We start from the raw sequence: 27,164 nt of genomic DNA, 5'->3' as shown, positions 1-27,164 counted from the left end.
GGGAGGGCACACTATTCCCCAAGCTTTCATCAATATCATTTGTAGACATACTTTATGACCATTAATGCTACATCCATTTATTCTCTCTCCCCTCTTTTGGTCTCTCTAATCTCCCTTATCTCTTTATCAATAATCTTTGAAGACCAAGCCACCATTACCTTTCACCTTTTTTTTAAAAGATTTTATTTATTTATTTGACACAGAGAGAGACACACAGCAAGAGAGGGAACACAAGCAGGGGGAGCGGCAGGCAGAGGGAGAAGCAGGCAGAGGGAGAAGCAGACTCCCCGCAGAGCAGGGAGCCTGATGCGGGGCTCCATCCCAGGACCCTGGGATCATGACCTGAGCCGAAGGCAGACGCTTAACGACTGAGCCACCCAGGCGCCCCCCTTTCACCTCTCTTTACTGGTCTAATTGGCATGCCTACTTTTTATTCCGGCTCTCTTTCAGTCAAGTCTCCATGAGTAGCTAAAATTCTTTTCTAATACATAAACTAGATCATGTCACCACCTGGCCCAAGCCTTCATGATGATTTCTCATCAAGAAAAAAAATCTCAATTATTTACTATGGCATACACTGCTCTCCATCTTGTGTTCTCAATGGGGCAGTACTGCCCCCAAGAGGGAGAAAATTAGTTGAAGGTGGGAGTAGTGGAGGGCAAAAATCTCTTTTAATGTATAAATGCATAGATATAACAGATATATTTATAGTACATAAACAGCTGAGTTAAAATTTCATGAGGGGGGGTCAAAAAAATTTCATGGGGGCCATGGTGGGGGTCGATTAGGAAAAAAAAAAGGGTTAAGAAACACTATTGCCTTGCTCACTTAATTCCAGCCGCAAAAGACATTTTCCTATTCCATGCTATAAATGATAAACCCCTCAGCTTGAACTGGGTTCACCTTCAACACCTCCAACATTGCAAGTCCCCTCCTTCGGATTATTCAGGTATCAATCAGCTCAAGTGTCCCCTCAGAGAAGCCTTCCCAACCATCCTAGCTAAAATGGACACATCTGTTTCCCTAGCCCAGTTGTATCCCCAGTGTTTATTAGAACAGTCAGAATAGTCCCTAGTACTGCTACAGTTTGTGCTCAACAAATATTTAAGAAGTCTAGTAACTATAATATGTGGTGAAACAAAACAATGTTTATTCTGCAGTCATACCTTGGAGAGATAATACTTCACAATTATGATGAATGTTGAAGTATATACGTGGAATAAATGACCTCTGACCAAGGAGATTTTGGTTCTGCAAACAGCAAACTGCTCATTTAAGTCCTTGGGCAAACAATGTATACATAATTGTTTGAAGTTACTATCTGAAGATATAATTTTTTTATTCAAAAAAGCATTTCATTTTGCTATGAGGTCTTCAAATTTACATAATAATTTGCTGAATAAAAACCACAATTCCAAATTCAAAATAAAATCCTTAAAAAAAAACCCACAATTCCTTGGGAATGTATAGAAGTGTTTTTTAATTTTTTTATTAGTTCTAAGTAGAGCTAATCTAAAATATAGCTTAGAGCCTCCATCCTTTTTGGTTTATAAATGAAGTATCTATCTCCCTCCAGTACTTCCAAATAATATAAGATTTGAAATTCAAAGTGATATTGTAATATGAACACCAAAGATGGGAATTCTTCTAGAAAATTTTATGGTTCTTCCTATTCTTGATATTTAAGAAATAAAATCCAAGTTAGCTATTTGGGCACAGCAAAGTTAATGCCCATTCCTACCACTGGAGAACTGTAGAAATTTTTTAAATGAAAAGTTTCTGAATTTGAGTCTAATGCCCTACTTCTCTATCACAAAAAAACTAAGCCATTATTAAGTTCAGTGTAATACCTCTCATAAAGCAAACTGTTAATGTTCACCATGTCATTTTAAAAATCTAATATATTGGGGCACTGGGTGGCTCATCCGACTCTTGGTTTTGGCTTAGGTCGTGATCTCAGGGTTGTGAGATAGAGCCCCGTACTGGGCTCCATGTTCAGCAAGGTATCTGCTTGAGATTCTCTCTCTCCTTCTGCCCCACTTCCCCCCCGACCCAACTCTCTCTCTCTCCCTCTAAATAAATCTTTTTAAAAAAATCTAACCTATTGATAACTCTCGAAGACATTAATACAGTTTATTTAATTAAACAGGCAACTATTTAATGTAATCTAGTATTTAAGACACAAGACTTTAGGTCTCTAATTCCCAGAATTCTTATTAGCCAGATTTACACTTCAAAGTTCTTCCAAGTGCAATTACATAATTTTTATTCTAAAACTTGTATTATTACCTGAAACAATCCCATCAGATTTTATTAATCTCTGATCTTTACTGACTTTATGCATTTGGTTGTGGACTACAGGGAATAAAGTTAAATTCTCATTGTCTTTAGTTAGGATAGGGAACCTCCAAAAAAAACTTTAAAAATATACATACCCAGTGACCAAGCAATTTAACTGGTAGAAATTTTATCCTATATATACATTCACACATATGCTTCATAATACATGCCCAAAGACATACTTTAGAGCATATAATGGGGAAGGGGGGTTGTGGGGGGGGAAAGAGGAAACATCAATTAATCACTGACCAAAAAAGATCTGGAACATACCTAACAATGACCTAGCAAGAGGTGTAAAAACAAGGGATCTCTCACACACATATGCATTTATTTGGAACAATCTCCAACACAGAATATTGCGAGGAAATAAGTAAATGGCAAAAGTGTGTACAGTGTCCTAGCGTATGTATTAAGAATGTATACAAATATGCCTGTGAGTACACAGGAACTTCTGGAAGGATACACAAGAAATAACAATGAATACACCTGAACAGAGAAGATGGGCGACTGGTAGAGAAGAAATTTACTTTCACTACATAGCATATTATATTTCCACGTTTGCATACCAGATGCATATTATTCAAATAATTCAAAATATATTGAGCAGTTTATGTATCAATAGTATTTGAAGGATAGTTGATTTTTATTAGGTATTAATGCTTTCTAAAGTACAATAGTGTGCTAAGGATTATTTCTAGATCTCAAACAAGTATTCAAATGATGGCTATAATATAGGGCTTACTTCGGTAATTCAAACTTAAGTTTGAGGAGTAAGACAACAGGTGTTAGTCTACCTCTGGTTTCCACATTTCCTTCTGCTGACCACTGACCAAATATGAATGAAATGAATATTTAGTAAATGTCCATTTCTTTAACAGGCTTGTTTCTGTAACTAATGCACACAACTGCAGTATTTACGGATTAAATGTATTCCAGTATGAGACTCAGTTCACCGAGCCCTACAAAATCTACCTAAACAGTTCCATCTACATAGATGGTTAGAGGATATAGTAGCCCCCTTAACCTATATAAATTTTGCACTGGTGAACTATTTGTCTCATACTTTCATTTATCAATTATTGCTTACTTTGTTGACAACAAAATTCTTGAGCCGAGACCTTTTCCTAAGCATCACAATTTTTCATGCTGAAAACACTTACTAGATGTCACAAGAACCTGAAGCCTTCCATCTTGATCTGCTGCTCTATTCTTCGAAGCTGTAGCACCAAAATCACCCGCCATTGGTTAAAAACTAGTCATCCTTGCTTTCTTCCAGATAACGGCCCCCCATATCCAATTAACCACAAAACCCTGACCACTTCGTAATTAATTAGGGTCTTATATTCTTCCTTTCCAATCCAAATACCATATAAAAACTGGTTTCCTTGCCCACAGTCTGAGTTACTACAAATGCACCCTTCCCACAATGTAGTTAACTTTACTAAAATACAAACCTGACCACCACCATTCTCTGGCCAAAAAACTTCCAATATACCTTGCCATAGAGTAAGATCTGATTAGTTTTCTACTCTAATTGTGGATTACTACCAGCTTCATGCACATTTATCAGCTCCCAGTCTTTGTTTATAATGGGTCTTCTTTGATTGCACCTGCTCCCAAAGACAAGTTTTAATTCATCTTGAAGATAACAACTCAGGCACTTCTACCTCGCCAAATCCTTGAACATACTCATTAAGATAAATAATTCTCCCCCTTTTGTTCTGAACGGTCCTTTAACATTCTCCTCATCCTTCCCAATTAGTTTATCTTCCACTCATTTCTCCCCTCCAAACTCTCTGTAACACTTAATTTTGGACAACAGGTCTCATATGTAGTAAGTGAAGTCACCCAAATATACCGATCACCGCCATTAAGCTGAACACACAGAAAGCTATTTATTTTTAAATGGGTAATGGAATATGTGATAACCTACTGCGTATGATGCTCCAAGTCAATCACACCAAAATGCATTTTTACTGATAACAAGATTCCAAGATGTATTTTATATTCATGTGTGCTTTTTTCCTTTTCTTCTGCCTGACTCCCAAGTCATGTAAACGTAATCCAAGTCTCAAATTATTCAAAGGTGCTGCCCCACTGATGTTTACCATCCTCTTGTTTTCCCTTAGGCCTTTTCTTCATCACTGTATCATAATTATTGTACTATATTCCAACCTCTGCCACTAAGGTTTGGAATTGCTCAATAACAGGAACACCTTGTATCTACCCCACATTCGCTGCCTTAAGTCTTAAATGTAGCGAATACTTAATGAATGGAACTGATGTTCCATGTCAACAGTACCTACTGTAGAATTAGTGATTCATGATCTATGACCACTTCTATTTTATACTAACCTAGGCTCTTCCCAAATATAACGATGATATAATTCTTTACAATTCATTCATAGGCCCTATCCATTTTTAAAAAATCATTTATTTCAGGGCACCTGGGTGGCTCAGTCGTTAAGCGTCTGCCTTCAGCTCAGGTCATGATCCCAGGGTCCTGGGATTGAGCCCTGCGTCGGGCTCCCTGCTCGGCGGGAAGCCTGCTTGTCCCTCTCCCACTCCCCCTGCTTGTGTTCCCTCTCTCACTGCCTCTGTCAAATAAATAAAATCTTTATAATAAATAAATAAAAAATAATCATTTATCTTATTGACCAAATACATGTATACATATATGCAATTATGACAGCAACAATGCACATACATTAAATTAGCATTTGAGGGGTGCCTGGGTGGCTCAGTCATTAAGTGACTGCCTTCGGCTCAGGTCCTGATCCCAGGATCCTGGAATCGAGCCCCGCATCAGGCTCCCTGCTCCGCGGGAAGCCTACTTCTCCCTCTCCCACTCCCCCTGCTTGTGTTCCTGCTCTATCTCTGTCAAATAAATAAATAAAATCTTAAAAAAAAAAAAAATCATTTAAAAAATAATAAATTAGCATTTTAATACCTAAGTTATATTTAATGACATGATAAAATTCTAGGAAACAAAAAACTCATCGTAGTACTAGCACCCATGCTATATTGTGTATGCATATCTTCAAGCACTATCCAAAAGAAAATAACTATTAAAGAACAAACAAGAAAGGAATAGTTGCTTGCCAAATTCTCAAGTGTTCATTTAATGATGATGCAGCTAAGAGCACATACAATCCAGAAGAGCACTGAGGTTCTGTCGGGTACAGTTTGCTGCAGCTGTTCTAGACAGCAATAGCTCAGATTGGAGCAGAAAAAAGCGAGCCTCCAGGGAGAATCCTGGGATGAGGAGGGGAGCTAAAGCAGGATGATGAGCATGGGAAATTAATGAAATGGTGAAGATACTGAATGCTGGGGGAAAAATTTATGAAAAACTTATAAAAATTAGTTCAAACAGCAATTAATGGTCTTAAAAACCAATTCTCTTTCCACACTATTGAGTAGAAAGAAAACTTAACTATGGTTCAAGTAAATATTAAAATACACTTAAAGGCACCTGGGTGGCTCAGTCAGTTAGGAATTTGACTCTTGGATCTCAGCTCAGGTCGTGAATTCAAGCCCGGCACTGGGCTTTAAAAAAAAACAAAAACCAAAAAACATACACACATACTCTTATATTTCACATAGTACATACTAGCTATATAGAAAAAATTACCTTAGAACTTTGGTTAACCTGAGTTGACTCAATTTATTTGTCCTCCTTGTAGATGTTAGATGACATGTACCACTGTAACACATTATTAAAGCTGTACCATAATGTAAATTGGAAAATTTTTAAGTCATTCCCAAATACTGCACTTAGACATTTATTTTTTTTTACTTTTTAAAGATTTTATTAATTTATTTGAGAGAGAGACAGTGAGAGAGGGAACACAAGCAGGGGGTGTGGGAGAGGGAGAAGCAGGCTTCCCGCTGAGCAGGGAGCCCAATGCGGGGCTTGATCCCAGGACCTGGGATCATGACCTGAGCTGAAGGCAGACCCTTAATGACTGAGCCACCCAGGCGCCCTTGCACTCAGACATTTATCTCCCAACTTTTCAACAGCTCTGAAGTCAAGGAGGAAAAAAATGGCAAAACAGAAAATTGTTTTGTTTACGTCCCCAGACTCAGTGGCATTCCCTTTCTTCCTAACTTATATTAATTTGCATTTACTATAAAATACATAAAGATAAAAACCAAAATGCAGGAGCTCAGTAATGTCTACTATTTAACTAAGAAAAATGTTAATCTTCTTAGAAATAATTCAAATCATTGTAAAGGCAATTCAGAAAAGCAAATAATGCCTCTTTAATCCTTATAAACCATCAAAACAAATAAATGTTAACTCAAAGACCATAATAAAGAATGGAAGGGAATTGGTAGCCTTTAAGAACCCCTTTAGAGAGTATTGGAATAATTACCCACTCTTAAATAGGAACTGTTAATAAAAGACCAAGTGAGATAAAGTTTCTTCAAACTTTGCATTACATACCTTTTCTCTCCCAATATTTGTACAGAATAGTTTTTCAAGCTCTTTTTGATACAATACCCAAGTTATGTATCAAAGCCACTGAGAGGACTAGGTGTTCCCTTCCTAACATCCAAGTGTTACTGAATGATTTCTCCTGGAAATCTTAACCACTCTGTCATTTTAAAGTTCAATTACTACAGAATTACCATAATCAGACCTTCCGTGTCTATAGAAGTATATCTGATGGTCACATATAAAAAGTGTATATGGATAATCACAGCAACAATGAGCTGAAGTTGCTGCACTTTAATAAGAGACCCTTCTGAATATTTCCCAAGGAGTTGCTCTTTGCAGCCAACCTGTTCTACTTCTCCTGCTTCTAATCTTCTCTTCAATGTATACCAATGATTAGAAAAGGTGCAAGAGAAAAACAAATATGTAAACTTAAAATCAACAGCCTTCACTTTACACTCAATTAGAAAAACATTTTCTTTTTCTGGAAATAGAGATTGGATTTGGACACTTTAGGAGGCTTTTTATTTTAAGAGGGGGAGAGGGGGAGGGAGAGAATCTTAAGCAGGTTATATGCACAGCACAAAGCCTGACACAGGCTCAATCTCACAACCCGGAGATTATGACCTGAGCCAAAATCAAGAATTGATCAAGAGCTGGACACTTAACTGACTGAACCACCCAGGTGCCCCTGACACTTCAGGAAGGCTTTTATATTTCCTTCCAGTTCCTCTGGTCTCCTTAATGCTTGGGGTTCCATTAACACCAAAACACCACTGTATTTCAGACACCCAATACACAAAACATACACTTGTGAGTTTTTTTTAATTAAAAAAATTTAAGAACCCTTATTGTTCCAACTGTTAAAAATTTGCCTTCCATGCCAACAACCTCATCAATTCTCCAGCCTCAAAGTGTGACTTCCATCCATTCATTTCAAGTTACTCCCTTCAACATTTCCTCTCTCCCCACCAGTTGCTTTTAGTTCTTTTTAGATATATTTCTATATAGACATATGTAGGGGTACATATTCTAAATTCTACTAAAAACTGGACTATTCTCTCACATTCTCTACTGGCTCTTCTTGCTCTGATGCTCAATACAATGAGGAAATTGTTGAAGAATTTATCATTTCTTCCCATGATTTCTCTTGCCACCCACTGGACTTCAAGCTTAAAGAAGGTGAGGACCAATTCTGTTTTCTTCACTATTATATGCACAAGCTGAGACAAAAATGTCCATTAACTATTTAGGGAATGAATAAGCAATCTGGGATTCTCATCCACACACTTTAATTGGTACTGAAAACTACATTTAAATCTATGCCATTACTCCCTGATTTTCTCTGACTGGTTCAAGAAATACTTAGTGTCAAATGTTGCGCTATAAAACAGGGAACACTGATAAGAGATGAATAAAATGTAGGCACAACAAGCAAGCAAGTAAATATATACTGACAAAGTGACAGGAATGAAAATTCAATTGGGGAAAGACTCTTAAGAAACCTACAAAAATATCTCGGGAGACAGAGGAACAATTTTAGTGTTTAGTACACAAGGGGTGGAAAGTAGACTGAGGTTGGAAAGGTAGACTGAGAACAGATCATATAAAGCCCTGTGACCTAGAGGTGCCTGGCTGGCTCAGATGGTAGTGTGCGCAACTCTTGATCTTGATCTTGGGGTTGTGGATTTGAACCCCATGTTGGGTGTAGAGATTACTTAAAAAATAAAATAAATTCCACCCCCCCCCCCCCCGCATAAAAGCCCTGTGGCCTACAATATAGTTGGGTTTAAAAAAAAAAAAAAAAATTTTTTTTTTTTTTTTTTTGAGAGAGACAGAGACAGAGAGAAAGCACAAGTGGGTCTTGATCCCACGATCCTGAAATCACAACCTAAGTTGAAACCAAGAGTCTGACGCCCAACTGACTGAGCCACCCAGGCGCCCTTATAGTTGAGTTTTAATTCAAATGGAAAGCTACTGCATCTGAAAAAGGAGACCTACAATGACCTAACTCACATTTTAAAAGGATGCACTAGATACTATGTGGAAACTAAATTACAAGAGCAAAAGTAAAAGCAGGACAAGTTAGGAGGGTATTATAGTCACCTTCATAACAAATGACAGTGCCTTGAGAACATATTTACCAGAGTTTTAAAATCCCAATAATCAATCATTAAGTACTCAAAACCGAAATATTAAAACCTTCCTCTCTCCCTCAAGCAGCTACATACCCCACCCCGGATCCTGAACACACTTACCTTCTGTGTTTCAGTTAATGGTTATTACCACCATCACCTCCATCATTCAAACTAGAAAACTCCTAGATCACTTTTCCTCTCTCCCTCTCCCACCAACACACTAGTCTGTTAAATTCACTCTACTTCTGAATTACTGTCTGGAATCAGAACAATCATCATGGACACTAAAGATCCTTTCAAATATCATGTGGGGGGTGGAGAGTGTGGGAGTGAACCAATGTTCTATGTGGTCTCTGCTTTCTGATTCATTTAATTCTTGTCCTGACACCCAGTCACCTAAAAGGCAAGGATCAAAACTCCTCAACTTAGATCAATCAGTTTTATCTAAACATTACTTCTTCCCTGCTCTACTCTTACCTCCTCCCCTAGACAGCTCCTTATTAACAGATCAGGATCTCTGTTCACTTATTAGCCTTTCCGACCACACCATTCCATCATCCCCAACCCTCCCTCCCTATCCTCTACCTCCAAAAAACCTACAGCTGGCAAGTACTTACTCACCTTTATGACCTGCTCAAAAGTTATCATCTTAGTGAATTCTTCCCAGTCTCCCCAATGTAAGTGAATACTTGCTTTGAGGTTTTCAGAACATTTCCTATTCCCTTCCTTACTACCAACTGGTCTTATACTTTGCTTCCATAAAACCATTATACTCTAAATCCCAAGAGGGCAAGGACCATATTTTATTCATGGTATATTCTCATGTCAACAACCATGTGTTGCCCTCGGCTGGTGTAAATCATTCACTAAAAAACATTTAATGAGGATGTAATATAAAATGAGGATAAATCACTAAATGGATAAGATCCCTACTCTCCTAGAGCTGACATCCCAGATAGAATGAAGTAAACAAATAAATGAACACAAAAACTTCACACAAAGATTTTAAGAGAAATCTTGTATGACAAAAATTTTTGGACTTAAAATTTTATGAAGTAGATAATAAACACATAAGAAAAGTAACAAAAGTGAAAGGAATAAATGTAAACTTAATGTGTACAATTTATTTCCTAAAACTGGTATTCAAATTTCTTTCTTGCACTCCTACACAAACACCAAGCAATCATACTCCCAGGAAATCAATCTAACACCTAATGGTGAATACATAAACTCTAAAGTTCAACCTCAAAGTATTCATTTTTAAAAAATAAAAATAAATGAACTGCTTAATTACACCATGTAATGAGATTCTGAGATTACATCCATGTAACGAAAAGAAAAAATTTGACAAAGTTACTACTCTAGACCAGCACTATCCAGAAGAAAAATAATACAATGTAAAAAATTTAAATTTCCAAGAAATACATTAAAGAGAAAAAAAAGCAACAGATGAAATTAGCTAGATAGTACATTTTATTTAACCCAATATATCCAAAAGATAACATTTCAACATATAGCCATATTAAAAATTGAGATAGTTTACATTCTTTTCTCCATACCAAATCTTTCCAATTCTGTACTTTACACATCTAATTCAACTGGTAAATTTTCTCCAATATTTGTGTATTTAGATTTCATTATATTGAAGATGTAAAAGGAGACATGCATACCCAAGTTGTTCCAAATACTCTGGTTTCTCTTCAGATCGCATAGATCTTTCGCCTTTTACCAAATATGCTAAACACTGTATTGATAAATTGGATTTAATTACAATAAAATTAAAAATCTTAGTTTCAATAGTCCCAAAGATTCAATAGCCCACATATGGCCACCACACTGAACAGCACAGCTCCAACAGTAGACTTATGACATCCACTTCATCCATCACAATGGTGTCTTTTATCAGCAGACTAAATTGACCAATGTCCCTTTGTCTCCTGAGACGGGTATTTTCTAGTCGTCTTATCTAAAATAGAAGCTGTCATTTTCTCTACCCTTATGACCTCAAATTATTTTGACTCTATTTCTTCTATGTCTAGAACACTAGTGCCATGGGAGCTGAGGGTTGTTCTACTGTGTACAGCTATTATCTGCAGTGCCCAAACTGCAAGGAACTGTCAATACATCAACTGTAGAAAACCAGAATTGAATGCTTTAAATGCTAAATTACCTAACATGTACATCATACTTATATGATCTATAAAAAAGAATGACTATAAACTGCTTGTGACAGGTAGTCTTCTTCCATATGCTACAAGTAGCTGCAAAATAATTCAAATTTTGAGATCTATAATTTCAATCAGCCTAGGGAATATCTCATCCATTCAGAGGTCTAAAAGATCATAATATGAACCTTAGTTTACCTCAGCTCTGACATTGTAACACAAATACTGGGACATAAACTAAACTTATTCCTCCTAAAAATGTAAGCATATTATATTGCAAGGCAGAAATTACCAATCTGAATACTTGTTTTCCATATTATAGTTCCTACCCCCCAAATTTGGAGCATGTCATTTTCCAAAACCTCTGATCTCCTCTAATATTTTAGAAGATTTAATGGCTCCAGGTCAAAGTCAATGTACCATAATATAAAGAAAACAAAAAATAAGGTTTTCTGAATTTTCCTAATTATTCATCATGCGTAATTCTAATAGTAGCAACTGAGCAAGTACAAATCTAAAGTTTTTATACCTGCTTAGTAGGATAATAATTGGGGTTGTTACATATGAGGTCAGATGCACAGGGAGTACAGAGATCCTCCTTATCTGTGGTTTTGCTTTCCATAGTTTCAGTTACCCAGTCTGGAAGCAGATGACACTCTTCAGACGTATGGTCAGAAGGTCACTCGTAGCTTAATGCTACATCACAATGCCTATGACATTCACCTCACTTCATCTCATCACAAAAGCATTTTATCATCTCACATCATCACAGGCATTGAGTACAATATTCTGACAGAGGCCACATTCACATAACTTATTTACAGTATAATGTTGTAATTGTTGTATTTTTCATTAGTCATTATTGTTAATCTCCTACTACTGTGCCTAATTTATAAATTAAACTTTATTGCAGACATGCATGTAATTAGGAAAAAAATATATATATACAGGGTTTGGTACTATCTGTGCTTTTCCACTGGGGGTCTTGGAACGTTTCCTCCTCAGATAAGGGGACACTATTATATAGAGAAATCACAATATGAATCAGAAAACTTCAGTATAGGTTAACAACTTCCTTTTTCAAATTTTATCCTTTTTCTCTGTATTTGTGTACCTAAAAATAAAGTTAAGCACTGACTTTTGTAGAAATATAATTCACTGCAGTGTCGAAGTACTGCCACAGGAGTTAATCATTTTCTTGATTGAAGAAAACTAGTCATAAATAACTGAACAGGAAAAACAAAGATACAGGAAATCTAATCATGTAACTTTTTTCATCTATTTAAGATGAAACAAAGTTTTACTCTCATTAGCCACCTTGGGGAAGAAACCTAGTAGTCTCCTTAAGTCCTGGGTTCCCCTGGGGCAAGGAATCTGACTTCTTAATAAAAAAAAAAGAGGGAGGGGTAGGTTGGTGCAAAGTTAAAAGATAAAAGGGTAGATGAGTTGACTTCCTTGATGACAGATATGTAACCTCTCAGAGTCAAACCCATTTCTAGTTCACAAAAACCACAAAATGCTTGGTCAACGTGGATCTCCTGGCAAAACTGAGAGGATCGTTATGCTATGGCAATCTTTGGGAAGCAAGAGAGTGAGGCACCCAGATGACATCTAAATTACAAACAAGTTTCTCTCCTTATTTCCTATACACAGATATTCTTAGGAGACATACACAGGTTCTAGAAAATACCTGCTCAGATATTTAGAAAGCTATAAACCAGGTGACTGCTTTGCACTAATATAGTCAAAAATTTTTGAAAAGAACTATAATCAATATTGCAACTATGTGCTCTCATTATGGACCAATTTAATTGTTTTAATGTACTGCATAATTCTGAACAGACTTTGAGTAATACATATGTGTAGCATAAATCTTTGTACGGTCTCATAAGCCAGGCTATAGTTTTTACCATAAAATTACTTAACAATTTCCATTTATTGAACTTCTTGGTGGCATTACTTTCTAAAATGATTAATTGAAGCTGCAAACCAAGAGAAAATTACTTTTAATAAATATACTCATTGTCTTAGAAAATGTATTTATCAAATCTGTATCTTCAGTCTAGAAAAGTAAAAGATGAGTTCACAAAAGAGAAAGGTTGAGCCATCATTTTAATCCATCAAGATAGTGTCATTGTATTCATATTTACCAAGATGGTAAGCAAAGACCAGGACAGTTTTCTAAAACCTGTCAGGCATAAGCATCTTCAAGATTTTTTTTTTTCTTTTAAATAAGCACGACACCCAACGTGGGGCTCAAACTCACGACCCCAGCAAGGTCAAGCAAGAGTCCTAGAGCTGGCCAGGCGCCCCAAGCATCTTCAAATACAAAAACATTATTACACTGTTTCATTTCTCATACTGGTATAGGTAGTTGAAAATCAGTTAAGTGAAAAACCTTTACAAAATTTTCAAATTGCACTTTTCTATATTCCCTCTTCACTTGAATTCACTAGGCTTGTGACACAAAAATGAAATCCTAGTTTAAAAATCTTGTGTTTAAGATATGGCACTCAATAGCCTACTTAAAAATAATGGACTTTTTGCAGTACTTGTCAAGTGGCAGTAGCTGGAAAAGTTTGGGAGTGTTTTGAATGGTCTCAATGATTAGCCAGAGATCCTAAATAGCATATAATGTACCAGGACAATCACCTATGCTACCACCAACAAAAATCAACTAAACAAAAAAGTTACTGTGATTCTTTTGAGTAATACTTTAGAACAGAGATTCTCAAAGAGTGCCCAAACCCAACATTAGTATCATCAGGGAACTTGTTAGAAATGCACATTACTTAGCCCTACCTGAGACCTGCTGAATCAGAAATTGTGGGGTAGAGCACAGAAATCGGTTTTAATGAGCCCTCCAGGTGACTCTAAAGCACACTGAAGTGTGAGAACTACCAATCTGGAGGGATATTCACATGGCTGCTGGTCTTTAATTTAGAGCAGGGATTTTGTTTTTCCACTTTTGTATCTCAGCCTTAGGAAAGGGTACAACAAACAATAGGACCCTCAATACATACTGGTACAATATATACATGAATATAGTGCAATTATGAATGACATGGCTTCCCCATAAACTCTGTATGACTGCGAAAGTATCTTTTGTAGACAGTTACTTTGCTAAACTGCTGATTCCTAATGTTTAAAATATTCTAACCAGTCCGTGAACATGTAAATATTCTAAGCAATTCTAAGAATTATCATTACAGACTAAGTAACCACTGAGCAAGTTACTACTGCCTCTAACACTTTTAAAAGGTCAGAAATTAAGAGAGAATCACTATGTGTGAGATTTACTTTTTCTCATTACATAAAAACACCAAGCAACATTTGTAAATCTAAGCAATGTGTCACATTTGATACTGATTTAACATTATCTAATAATATGAAAATAACCTGAAAAAATTAACTACAATTATTCTGGCAAAATGTACAATATAATTTGCAGAAAATAAATTGTCCAAATAAGCATACAAAAATAAAAATGTCAAGTAACTCATAGGCCAAACCTGGCAAAGTTAATAGTGATAGGATTATATTTACATAGTTCTTCTAAATCCCAAAACATACCTAAACTCTCATTCACATTCACAAGTCCGGTAGGTTGATATTTTGCATAAAGAAGATGAAACAAGGAAGAATATGTCTTAAGAGATCCAGTCACAGATATAATATAAAATATAGTGGATTACTGTGGCTACTCCTTTAAGTTTTGACACTACATCATATCTATGTATTTCCTACCTTAAATATCTGAAATGATAATTTCAGAGCTAGAAACAAATTTTAGATATAAATATCAATTCCAAAGTCTTCAACACTACAAACAACATACTTACATAGAGCATTTAAGAAACTCTAGGTCCATTACATTACTACTCAAGTAAAGTCCACATGTTACTATTGATGCAATGCAGAACCCTTATTTTTAATTAATAAAAACCATTTCTTATTAATTGACAATACTCTTATTTTTTTATTTTTTTTAAAAGATTTTATTTGTTTGAGATAGAGCAAGAGAGAGCAAGCATAAGGTTGGGGGGAGGGGGACCAGAGGGAGAGAAGCTGACTCCCTGCTGAGCAGAGCCCGATGTGGGGCTCAAGCCCAGGAACCCGGGATCATGACCTGAGCCGAAGGAAGACACTTAACCAACTGAGCCACCCAGGTGCCCCAAATGATACTTTTAAAAAAATAAGTTGAATATTAAAAAATCATGTATTCCTACTAAGTACACTTCTTAATTCTACCTAATCCTACTAATTATAATTAGTCTTTGAGATAGAAGTGCCTCACATGAAATTTGGGTGATTATATTGTATAAAACAGAACTGACATTTTATGTACATGTATAAGCAGAATACCATCTTTTAAAATCCATTTCTTTAACTCAGAAAGACAAACAGTAATTCTAACTTAAGATTTTTATATAAACACAATCAACAAAATCTAGTATCTATTGCAGAGGGAAGAACTGGTAAGAGCTGACAGTGATTCAAACCATAAAACAATATACTTGAAAAACAATTTTTTAAAAATGTGTACTACAAATTCTGGCTAGATTACTTTAAGAAATGCAGTATACTCCATCTAGAAAATATAGGCTTCTCTTTTTGAAAAGGAAAACTGTGTATCATAAAGAACATTCCACTGATTCCACCAGGTAAATAAAAAAATAATTAAATAAAAAAATAATCAAATAGTAAGTTTCAACCAATAGGAACCCCTTGAAGATGTTTATAAACTATACATGATTTTATAGAAAAAGGCAAGTAGTAATATTCCCAAGGTAACAGTGTTCTGGTTGTGCCTTTAATTATTCAGTCTTTTAAGATTCAAACTTCAACTATTAATACTCTTTTTCAGTAATCAAGAAAACAAAATTTCAAGATTTTTTTTTTACACTTAGAAGACAGTGCTTTTGACAAAAAAGCTAATACAATATATAATACATAGACTTTAATCAGATACTATTAAAAAAAATTAAGATCAGATACTAAAAAAATTCTGAAATTCTTCACTATTTCAATACCCAGAGTGACGTTCTATAAATTACTTGTCCACATTCAACTGGGAAGCTATGTGTGTTTCATTTTACACAACTGTGAAAAACAATTATGTAAAATGAGCACACTAAAATTATTTCCTATTTTTTGAAATTTAGTTCTGAAAGGTGCAAGAAAGGAAATAATGCTCTTGAAAGTACGACACTACTCTCGATTTATTCATTTAATCATCATTTGTTTAGGATGAAATAAACCCACACGGGTCTATTCAACTTAAGTGATGGACTTGCTACTTACTTTGAAGATAAATAAATTGGTTTTCTTCCTTTCCACCTCTCCCCTCCACCCCGCCCCAAATAAGTCCATGGTTACAAATATCTATCGATGAAGTAAGCACAGGAACATATTTACAACTGTTTAATTTAGGAGTTAGATATGTGGGTGTTCACTAACTTATTTTTGAAAATAGTAAGTCTGACTTTTCAAATCATTAGCACTCTCTTATATTTCAGGAACATATTTTAACATATTACTAGATATTATAACACAATAACACACACAAAACATTTAAATACCACAGTACTCCCCAGAAAATTTCCTCTATTTTTGCAAAATAATGTATCTATTTGATAGTCCCATTTAACACTACATTTTAAACCTTTTAAGAAAGGTTTAAACATAAACTTCATACTCACTTTTTTTAAATCACACACTTATTTCAATCACACACGAATCTTTTTCTCATTCAGAATCTAGGTTGTAATTATCAACCAAACCCCCAAATATTAATGATTAATCATTCACACTACTACTTTAAATAATTATTATAGACTTTACATATACACACCAAGTTACTGAAATGTTCAAGTATGTTTTTGAATAAAACGTAAAGATGTAATTTCAATTAGTATTTGAGAAACAAGATCTAACATTCCATTAATTCCTTGTTGATAATTTCTATTTCTTCTATTAATGGCAATTCTGGTGAAAACAGGTTATTTTTTCCCCTAACATAATCTCTTTCACTGAATGCCCAGTACTCATATTCAAAAGAAAAATCCAAAAACTCAAGGAATAACAAATTGGATTTTATGAAACATGGGTGAACCAAAAGTTCTTTAAAAACTAGATCTGTCAAAAAACAAAACAAAAAAGCTAGATCTGTCAAGAAAACCAATTTATCTTCAAAACAAAAATGGGGAAATTTTGACAAAATAATTAGGAAAATGGGTGTTCCTTTATTTTATGTACATTAATTACATATTAATAGCATATGAAATCTAAATCCTACAGACTTTATACTCAGTATTTCAAATCATGACACAAAAAGAAAAATAATATTGTGATATAATTCTAAGATTGTTTCATATTACCTTTTTATGGAAAGAATTATGGTAGCATATGACAAATTCACACTTATTTAGAAAAGCTAATACTATTATTTATTTTTATATCTACTGCTTTTAAGCAAATGACACTCAAATATCTTCCCAGTACATACACTAATTCACAAGAAAAAATATTGACTGAAGCAGCCACAAAGTTGGTTTATACAAAAACACTAAAAACTGAATAACTGGGAGTTCACAGATGCTCCACTTGACTGTCACTCAGAAGCTGACTGTTCCCAGGGTAAACTTGATAAGTACTGGAACAAAGATTTTCTTGATGCAGGGAAAAAGCTGTGTAGAACTCTGTTCTTGGAGCCAGAGTTGAGCTGGACACTAGAATGTTCAGGAGATTAGGACATCTCTTTGTGCACTGGCTTTCAAATGTTCTTGAATCAATGTTACAGAATTTCACAGCCTTGGCCAAAGACAGCTTGGTATTAACATCAAAGGATGAAGTTTTTGCCACTCTTAATTCAGCTTTGAAGCAAAATACAGTGCTAGCAATTACCTAGGATTATATGAATAAAAATATAGATGGGAAAGGTATACTTAGGTGCAACAGATATCATTTAAAAATTATAGTTAATGTTAAAACTCCCTACACTGCAATTAATTAATTAAAATAAATACTCCCTGCCAACTCATATACATGGAAAATGTGATGAGAACGGTCTTTTTTGACTATTATTTACAATCTCCAAATCATGTTTTCAAAGATTTGCCAAAAAACAAAAGCCTACAAAAACCGCAAATTTTAGAAAATAATTCCATCCATACAGCTGTGTCTAAAAAATATGTGAAATAGTACACAAGAAAAATGTTACAAAAGAATGCACCTCAATTTTGCTTTACACCTGCTTTTATGCAAGATTTTAAATTAACGAAATTTATTTCTTTACAAAGTATGCCTTCCAGCATAAACATATACCATGCAAAAATGAGTTAATTTTTACATACTGTTCATTTCAAAACAGCAGAGTATTTTTCATTAAAATGCTAAAAGCATAATACAGTAAACACACTGAAATGTTACGTGAGAAATAACTATGTTATGATCAATGGATGATGCATTAGATTTGTGGTTTAAGGTAAATATATAATTCCTTAAATGTAATTTTAAATTAAACATGGCTGACATACAAAAATTTAAATATAGCAAGAACTTTGTTTTAGAGTAACAATTATAATGTGATAAAATCCGTTTCTTCCAAGTACCGAAAATCAAACTTCAAAATACGTATTTGACAGTAAAGGGATCTAATCTGATTCCAATGACCTTAGCCATTCACAAATTAATCCCCCCCCCCTTTTTTTTAAATAAAGATCACCACTTGAACTGTATTCCTTGGAAACAAACACAACTAGCCCTGTCAGACATGTTTACTGGAGAGACTTACCAAACTACAGGAAGGTATTTACAACACTGCAAAGTTAATCCATCTTTAGTACTTCTATAAACGTTCTCAAGAAATGCCTAGTTTCTTCTAAATCACACCAAATCCTCCCTTAACATCCAACCTAACAGTATTGTTTGATTTTAAAAGAAAATTTAAAGGGTTAAGATCTAGATACTGACACCAAATAATGGCAGATAAGATTAAAAATAAACATTATTTTATAAGCAAAAGAGATTTGCCTCCAAACAGTTTTTATTTTTCCAAGATTCAAAAGGTTTATTTGAAAAAAAATCAGCACAGGACAAAGATATCCTTAATATTCCTTCTCAGAATATTTGAATATTCAAAATTTATATGAAATGTAGACAGCAACTCTGATTTCACAGAAAGAACATCAATGGTTTATACAAATGTAAACCCATTCCCACATCCCTCCCCAATGTACTATTCTATTCACCCCTTACTGACATTAGCTTTCACTAAGCTTCTATCTTCAGTGCTACTTGCAAAAACTAAAAAGCAGAAAATCATTTTCATTTTTAAATGGCTGGGATTAATTAAAGCAACCAAAGTGTTACTGTTACACAAAGTTTAGTAAAACTATGAGAGAATACCACTAATAACATTTGTAAATTATCCAAAATGATTTCTTTATTGAGATTAAGTAACTACATAGACTTCACAGTTCTATGGCATACTTATATGTAGCTAAAGTCACAAACACATTTTAACATTCACAATGATGAGCATCACCATTACCATTCTAATCTACAAAGCTTATGTATGAATAAAGAAAAATACAAAAACCTTGTTTTACAAAAGAAAAACTTTAAAGTCTACATACATTAACAATAAAACCATTTCTTCCAGGTAACAAGTAAAAGTGTAAAGGCATACCACTGAGGTTTTTTTCTCTAAGTAGCCAGGAATGAAAGAATGTTTAATATCTACGACGCTTATTAGGGCCTTCAAAGTTGCCCCCTTGGCTTCCTCTACCAAAACCACCAGGACCACCACTAACAGGACCTACACCACTCATTGGCGCTTGAGGGGTTTCAGAACCTGTTCTACTCCCCATAGGTGATCCCATCTGAGATGATGGTCCTTGAGGAAATCTATCATTGTGCTATAATACCACATAATAAATATGAAGTCCATTTGGAACACGCCAAATGTTAAGTGACAAGAAAAATTGGCAAAATCCCAAGTGGTGGTGTCATGAAGTTCAGCAGAAAGTCCAGCAGAATCAGGATCACACATAGAAGGAAGAAAGGAGCAATTTAATTAGTTACTATGTTTTAAAAAAAAGGGAAAAAAAAAGCATCTGAAGAGTTACAATTGCTAATGCTATGCCCCAATTTCATGAAAAAAGAACTGATTTTAAGAAGTAAGCAAGTGCCATTTTAAACCTAATCAGTATTACAGTACTGTTCTGATCTCTCTTTTTCTTAAAAGCTTATACTGCATATAACTGTGCTGTGTAATAAAAAAAAAATTTTTTTTTAAATAAAACAGATAAAACTGGGGAGCAGCATCACATTGAAAAAATAAACATTTAAAAAATTTCAACAGCAATGCTTCTAACAAAGAAAGTACTAGTACAGTTATAATTTCAGTATTAAAACTTTAGAGGTGTTTTTCCAGAAAGACTATTAATGGGAAAATATAGTTTTTAAAAACTGACAATATACTAATATGTACTACTAATAGCACAATTAAATAAATATCTGAATCCTATGCTTTGGAAAACTTTACAATAATAACAACGTATGTTAATCTCAAAAGTTGACCAGAACTCCCTACATGCAGTAGTAAAATGTCACTGTGAAAAAGACCAAAGGTAACATTTAAATAAAGGTTACAATTTCAGGGGGATGGGTGGGAAAATGGGCCAGTTAATATTATTTTAAGTTACTACAGATGATTATAGGCTACAGAAAAACTTAACCAAAGTAGTCTAAGTTTTTACTTAGCTTTTAGACATTTTACTATAAAATAAAGCCTCCAGAGACGGAAACAAGTACACTAATTATATATCATGCGCCATCTGATCATAGTAGATACTATGGCACTGCCTTTTTATCTCTGTACACACTCATTTAAAAAAAAAAAAAAACTGTTAGCATGTCCAATTTTTCCAAATTTTTAAAAGACTGCATTTAAAGTAAATAAATTTTAAAATGATGAAACACTGTATACATCAATTCTAAGACGCACATTCACTTTTAACATCTCTGAAATCAGTATGGATTTACAGTTGATGGCATGTCTGAATTTAATTGGCAGTGCTTTTTCTTTCTTAGCAGCAATGGCGCCTTAACATTTGTTGTGGTAGTTCCAAAACTAAACTGCCTTTTCCAAAATATACAATCAACAAATTTTCCTTTTCTAAATGTTATTTAGAACAACCATTAACAAAAACCAAATGAAAAAATGTTCTCCCAAGAGCCTCATTTAAACAGTGATAGATTTTAAGGAAAATGAGAAGTTATCAGTCTTGCTACTGGTATTCAAGTAAAATAAGAACTACTGAAAAATTTTGCTTTTATAACTATTTAACCCATACAAAGATATCTTCACACTGTCAAATCAAGACATAAACTGTATGCTTTAAAATTTTGTAACAAATAATGAATAATTCTGTAAGACTGCAAAATGTAAATTTAAAATACACTTTAAAACTTTAATGTACATTATTTTATAGTTAGAATAAGTTCCCTGAAATTAATCGTAAATGGTCTTTTTATTAAAAATGTTTACTGAAAATGTGTTTTCACACATACTGGAGTTTCATTCCCCACCAAAGGTAAGGAGTCCACAGAGGAAAAGAACACAATCTTATAATACTTGACCTTTACAGTGGATACTGGTTAAGAGGTGGATACATACTAAAAGCATATAAAAATAACTGTAATTAACATGTATCTGCCATATACTTGAGTACAAAAGCATGCCATGAATGGTAAATATAACTCTTGTGATACGTAAAAACTGCCTCTCATAAGTCAATATAACTTCACAAAATTACGTTTTCTTCACTGCATATTGACCTTTACCGCCAAAACAAATGATGCCAAATTATGTTAAGTGTGAAGTTACCTTTGGGGCAGAAAAGTATATATTACTGAATATAATCAAAATAATGTTTATGATACATTACCACTGCTCCATTATCTGGCATCATTGGAGTTCCCATATTTGCAGCTCCTTCTGGTCCCATGGCAGGACCAGGACCCATTGGTGGGCCAGGTATAGTTCCTCTGTTGTTCATATTCATACCCATCATTGGAGGAGGACCTTGGTTACCAGCAGGTGCTGGGCTAAATGCATCTACGCAAAACAATCTATACTTAGAGCTGTCCTATCTTAGTTTAGTAAACATTAAAAATTTAACAATACTTATGCAAACTATATAACAAGACTATCATAAAATTACTTTCCTTCTTTGAGAATGGGACACTTAATTATCTACTCTGTAATAGAGCATTACCTACACTATAGAATTTTCATCCCAAAATCAAATGTACATAAAACAAATGAGACAACTATCAACTATTTTAGAATATTTGAGACTGTCAAAGTTTTGAAAGTTTTTTAAAAAATGAGTATTACTTGCTATAGTCTGCTTTTTAACGAACTACTCTCTTAACAATGGTAACTATACCTTATAAATTAACGGCAAAGGATTAGCACTTGGCAAATACAAATATGTATATAAAGTTCACTAAAACTAACCTCTTGACTTTAATGTAAGTTACTAAACATACCCCCAAATTATAGGAGGTACTATTTTTTAACTTTAAAATTTACAGAAATAGGCAATCTAAACAAAACAACTAAAAAGGGTTGTGATGACAAAGCTTATTTTTTAAAAGCAAATATAGATAAAATATTAATAGAGCTATATGAATTTTTCTGACATGCTAAAAATTCTGGAAATGGGGACAATCAGATATACTTCAAATTTTTTCATCAAAAAGATATCCACCCGGCCTCATGTTAATTGCAATAATGTTTGAGCTGAAATATATTTATAATGGCTTCAAATACAACATTTTTAGGTATCTTCTTTGAATTTTTTAATTTTTAAAGTACTCATACTTTTTTTCATTAAAAATTCATAACAAAGACTAACTCCAACTTAAAGAGTTTTCTTCTAGTATTTCATTCTATAGGTCAATTTTATGACACTCAGAACTCAATTTCTCAAGAACACATTATAACAGGAGATGATATCTCCATTCAAACCCAGAATTCTACACAGTATCTAATGCAGCTGACCTCTACATAGGACTGAGCCCAGGGAGGAGCTGGGAGGAAAAAGTCTTACTCCCTACCAGTCCCTGGCAATATATACACTACCACTCGTTCTCAACCTAATCCCCAGGAACCTACCACTTCATGGGAAGAAATTACTTCCTTAATCCCAAAATGTTCTTGCTTATTGATAAATCGAACATTATAACTATCCAAGAATATTTCTATTCCCTTAGCATAGCTAGAAATAAAAATTTTTACTAGAATTCCATGACATGTCCCACATGGAAATGAGGAAGAATGGAGACACTATCTATAAGGAATCTTAACTTTCCCTAAAAAGAACAGATCAAGGATTAGGTTTTTCTTCTCTTTTTAGTAAAACATAATTGTTACATTTAACTTGCAAGACTCAAATATAACTATACAACTATGGGTATAATAAAATAAATAAAAAATAACATTTCCAACTATCAGTAGACTATTGTTTCTAGTAATTAAGCTTTCTATCACACAGATATAATTAAACTAAATTTAAAGATCTAAGAAATGTTAGAATTATCTGGTCCCCTGAAAAGCAGTTTTATAATCTATGTTTCGCTTGGTAGACTGACTGGTGATAAACCAGAAAACCTACTGCCACATTCTAACAATGTAACTTGATAGGATATGACAATTTAATGATTCAACAGTGGCATTCAACTGCATGATAATGATTCATAACTCCAGTAAACCATTAGGACAAAGTCTCAGATTGAATAAAATGTATACAGGAGAAAAGTAAATGGACTGGACTTAAGGGGAGTTGAGAAAGTGCTCAACTGTAATACAGTTCTCTGATGAAATAAAATGCCATAAAAATTTTTAGTTCTCTTAAATTACTAACTAAATAAGGAATCTAAAGGTACACTCTCATTATTCTTCTGATAAAGTTGCTAACTAAAATAGAATGTTTTCAAGGTCTCAGCAACATCAGAAATACTTCATTTGCTTCTAATGTTAATGACAATCTAATAATTATAATGGCATTGCAAAGTACCTACAACCCATTACCTCACACTATAACCCTTAAAACCACTTGGATTATATTATACACCATTCTACAATTTACTTTGAAAAGACATAAAATTGAACTATTTGCATATTACTATATATTCAACTGTGTCTTATATACTAGAACTGTGCCTATAGAACTTATGTATTTTGTTCACCAATTAATTCATGTATCCATTGTAACTAACTTCACAATTAAGATCTTTATAGGCAAGGGCCATGTATCATGCTTCCTTTGTATACCAGAGATGCTCAGTAACTTCTTACTGGTAAGAAAAATGACCAAATTAATAGCAATAAACAATTTTAGATGATCTGATTGGAAGCAGCAAATAAACTGCATGAGAAATAGGGAAAAAGGTTGATCACAGAAAATGTTCATTCCACATATTAGATGCTTTAAGATTTTTTTACTCCATACACTATATATCCTAAGTACTACATGCTAATGGTAATGTAATCTTTACAACAATATGTACATTTTGAGTTACGTGAAAATTTTAATTTTGTGACAGCTTCTGTGGGACAATATGAAATTAATATATTAAAAATTTATCTTATTTTTAAGTGTATGACATTTCAAATTTACTGTTTCCCTCAATAGTGGAGAAGCTAATGTAGGCACTTTCTTCAAAACTTTACATCAACTCTAAAGATATGCATTAGCCCAGATGTAAAAGACACATCTCATTTCCTTGACATGTCATAGATGCCTCCAAACAGTGCACTTCTGTGCACAATATGGTAGGTTAGGGCAAAATAAGCTAAACATTCAGTAAAATGAATAAAAGTAACTCCACTTACACAAAAGGTTACCTTACCAATAAAAATTTATAAAATACTCTCAAGAAGTTTAAAAACACTACACACTCAGAAACTATCAAACTTCTAAGAAAGGTAAAAAGAGCCAATTTGAAAGCATGAAATTTGATTTTTTAAAAATGTAACAATATAGCTGCATTACACCATGGAATGACTGAACAGGTTTCAGGTTGTATCAAAACCTGGTTATAGGTTTCTTTCATTAAATCTCTTAAAATATAATATACCTTTTAGCCTTCAATGAAACAAAATTCTTCCTTAGCATATTATTTTTAATATACTTGTATTTTTTTTCAACTTAATAAATATAAGAGATTTCACCATTACAAATGCTGGTTCCAAATTTTAGTTTGTTACTGATACGTAGATACCACAAACAGCATGTACAATTCCCCAAAGAATTACAAGTTACAGAAGGCTTTTGCTTCAAATCCCTACCTCCCATGTTTATTGCTCCACGGGGACCCATATCACCCATTCTCATTTCCTGTTCTCTCTGTAAGTAAGCATAGTTGTCACAGTCAACCTATCGATCTTATGACTTTACATTTCCCATCTAAAATCAAAAAGAAAAGAGTAATAAATTGGGACATCACTTTCCATTTAAAAAAATTAAAATTTTCCAACATCACTTACTTATTAAGAACACTGAAAAGAAACTTCAATCTCCCAGGTCTGATATACCACAGAGCTTAGAGCACTCAGTTTATACTACTAGATTATCAATGTGTCAGATTACATAAAATCTACCACAGAATGTTTTTAATGTTCAACAGAGCAAAGACGTATGCCTAGATTCCAAAAAAAGAAAAATCTAATATTAATAAACACCAGGGCCAATTATTTTTTCCTCCCAGGACACTGAAGTCTTAAAACAAAAAGACCATTACCCCTTTTATATTCAAATGTATTCAAACATCCAACACAAACAGCTGTGGGGCACTAAGCTAAAAATAAAGTTATATAGACAATTTTCATTGTTAATACATCTTTTCATTTTTATTCAAATACTTGAGCATTGTTTCACCCAAGACCTAAAGATTTGCCATGAAAAGTCCCCATGACACACAAACAGTTGTTAAAAGTTCAACATAACACTGCTTCCTTTATTTGAACAATGGTTTTGCTTGGAAATCTAAAAAGTGTTATTACACAGTCGGCAAGTTCTGAAACAAAATGCTCTTGAGGTTAACTGTGATACAAAAGGTCATGCAAATGACAAACTTTTAAATTTCAGTAAAATTCAACTGCTTCGAAAAACTAATTTATTAACAGTAATATTATTATTAGTTATTAATTCTATATAACTATAGAATTAACGTTGATGAAATCTCTAGGTGAAATTACTCAACATACTGTAATTCAAATTTGCACTATTATTTAATGACCTTTTCCATTATCAGACCAGTGTGTTAAATGTAGCAATCACAAAACACATTCTGAGACAAAAGTAGCAATGTCTAAAACTTAAAAAAAAAGCACAATTTTTCTTTTAAAAGCAGTTCTATTAAAATGTGCTTAAAATTCCATTTAGTAATACAAAATACCAGTGAAAAGCACCTATAAAAGCTAGGGAAAAAAGGAAAGAAAAGCCTATGGTATATGGTAGATAAATGCCACTGAGCAGCTAATCAACTGCCCATATCTAAGCTAATGGACATGCCTCAAATTGTAACCTTTAATGAAGCTGTGGTAAAAAACAAAACAAAACAAAACACATCACTTACACAGCATCATAAAGAAATGTTTGTCACATTATGTAGAAAATGTAAATCCCAAAACTTTCTCAAAGCTATTTTTTTTAAACTTGCCTAAAACTAAATTTGTCTCTTCTCATCAAATGTTTGGCTAGTGATGGATACTACTAACAAGCAAAACAGCTAGACTATTTCAGAGAACGGATTTCTGATGAAGTCATATGGAAAATACTACTTTATGATCACACTTAACACTATCATCAATAAATCAAATCCAAGTTGTCATTTCCTCATCACTAGAACCTGATAAAATGTAGACTGCCTTCAGCATATCCAAAATCATCCAGGTATTATTTATAGCAGATACCTGTTATTGAAAAGCTGGTTCCATTTCAGCACCACAGTAAAATACACGGATTTTTTGATCATGACATCTTTGGGGAACAAGGGTTTAATTTT

At 33.8% G+C, this 27,164-nt stretch overlaps 1 protein-coding gene across 2 annotated transcripts in view; it reads right to left on the bottom strand.

Annotated features, from left to right (window-relative positions):
- The window catches only part of PSPC1 (paraspeckle component 1), a 101,732-nt gene that overhangs the window by 13,261 nt on the left and 61,307 nt on the right, over positions 1-27,164 (bottom strand). Inside the window, exons 7-9 of one of the 2 annotated variants that reach the window (XM_036097155.2) lie at positions 25,447-25,504; positions 22,037-22,206; positions 19,502-20,002 (exon numbers count right to left, since the gene is read on the bottom strand). The exons of the other annotated variant lie outside the window; for it this stretch is intronic. Coding sequence (XP_035953048.1) covers positions 19,817-20,002; positions 22,037-22,206; positions 25,447-25,504 — 414 coding nt within the window. The 3' untranslated portion in view covers positions 19,502-19,816. Of the gene's footprint in view, positions 1-19,501; positions 20,003-22,036; positions 22,207-25,446; positions 25,505-27,164 lie in introns of those variants that run through there. 2 annotated transcript variants of the gene reach the window in all.

This window comes from Halichoerus grypus, chromosome 4 (genome assembly GCF_964656455.1).
Source record: "Halichoerus grypus chromosome 4, mHalGry1.hap1.1, whole genome shotgun sequence".
Classification (NCBI taxonomy): domain Eukaryota; kingdom Metazoa; phylum Chordata; class Mammalia; order Carnivora; family Phocidae; genus Halichoerus; species Halichoerus grypus.
Note: the sequence above shows the minus strand (reverse complement) of the source record. Positions and strands in the feature narration are given on the sequence as shown.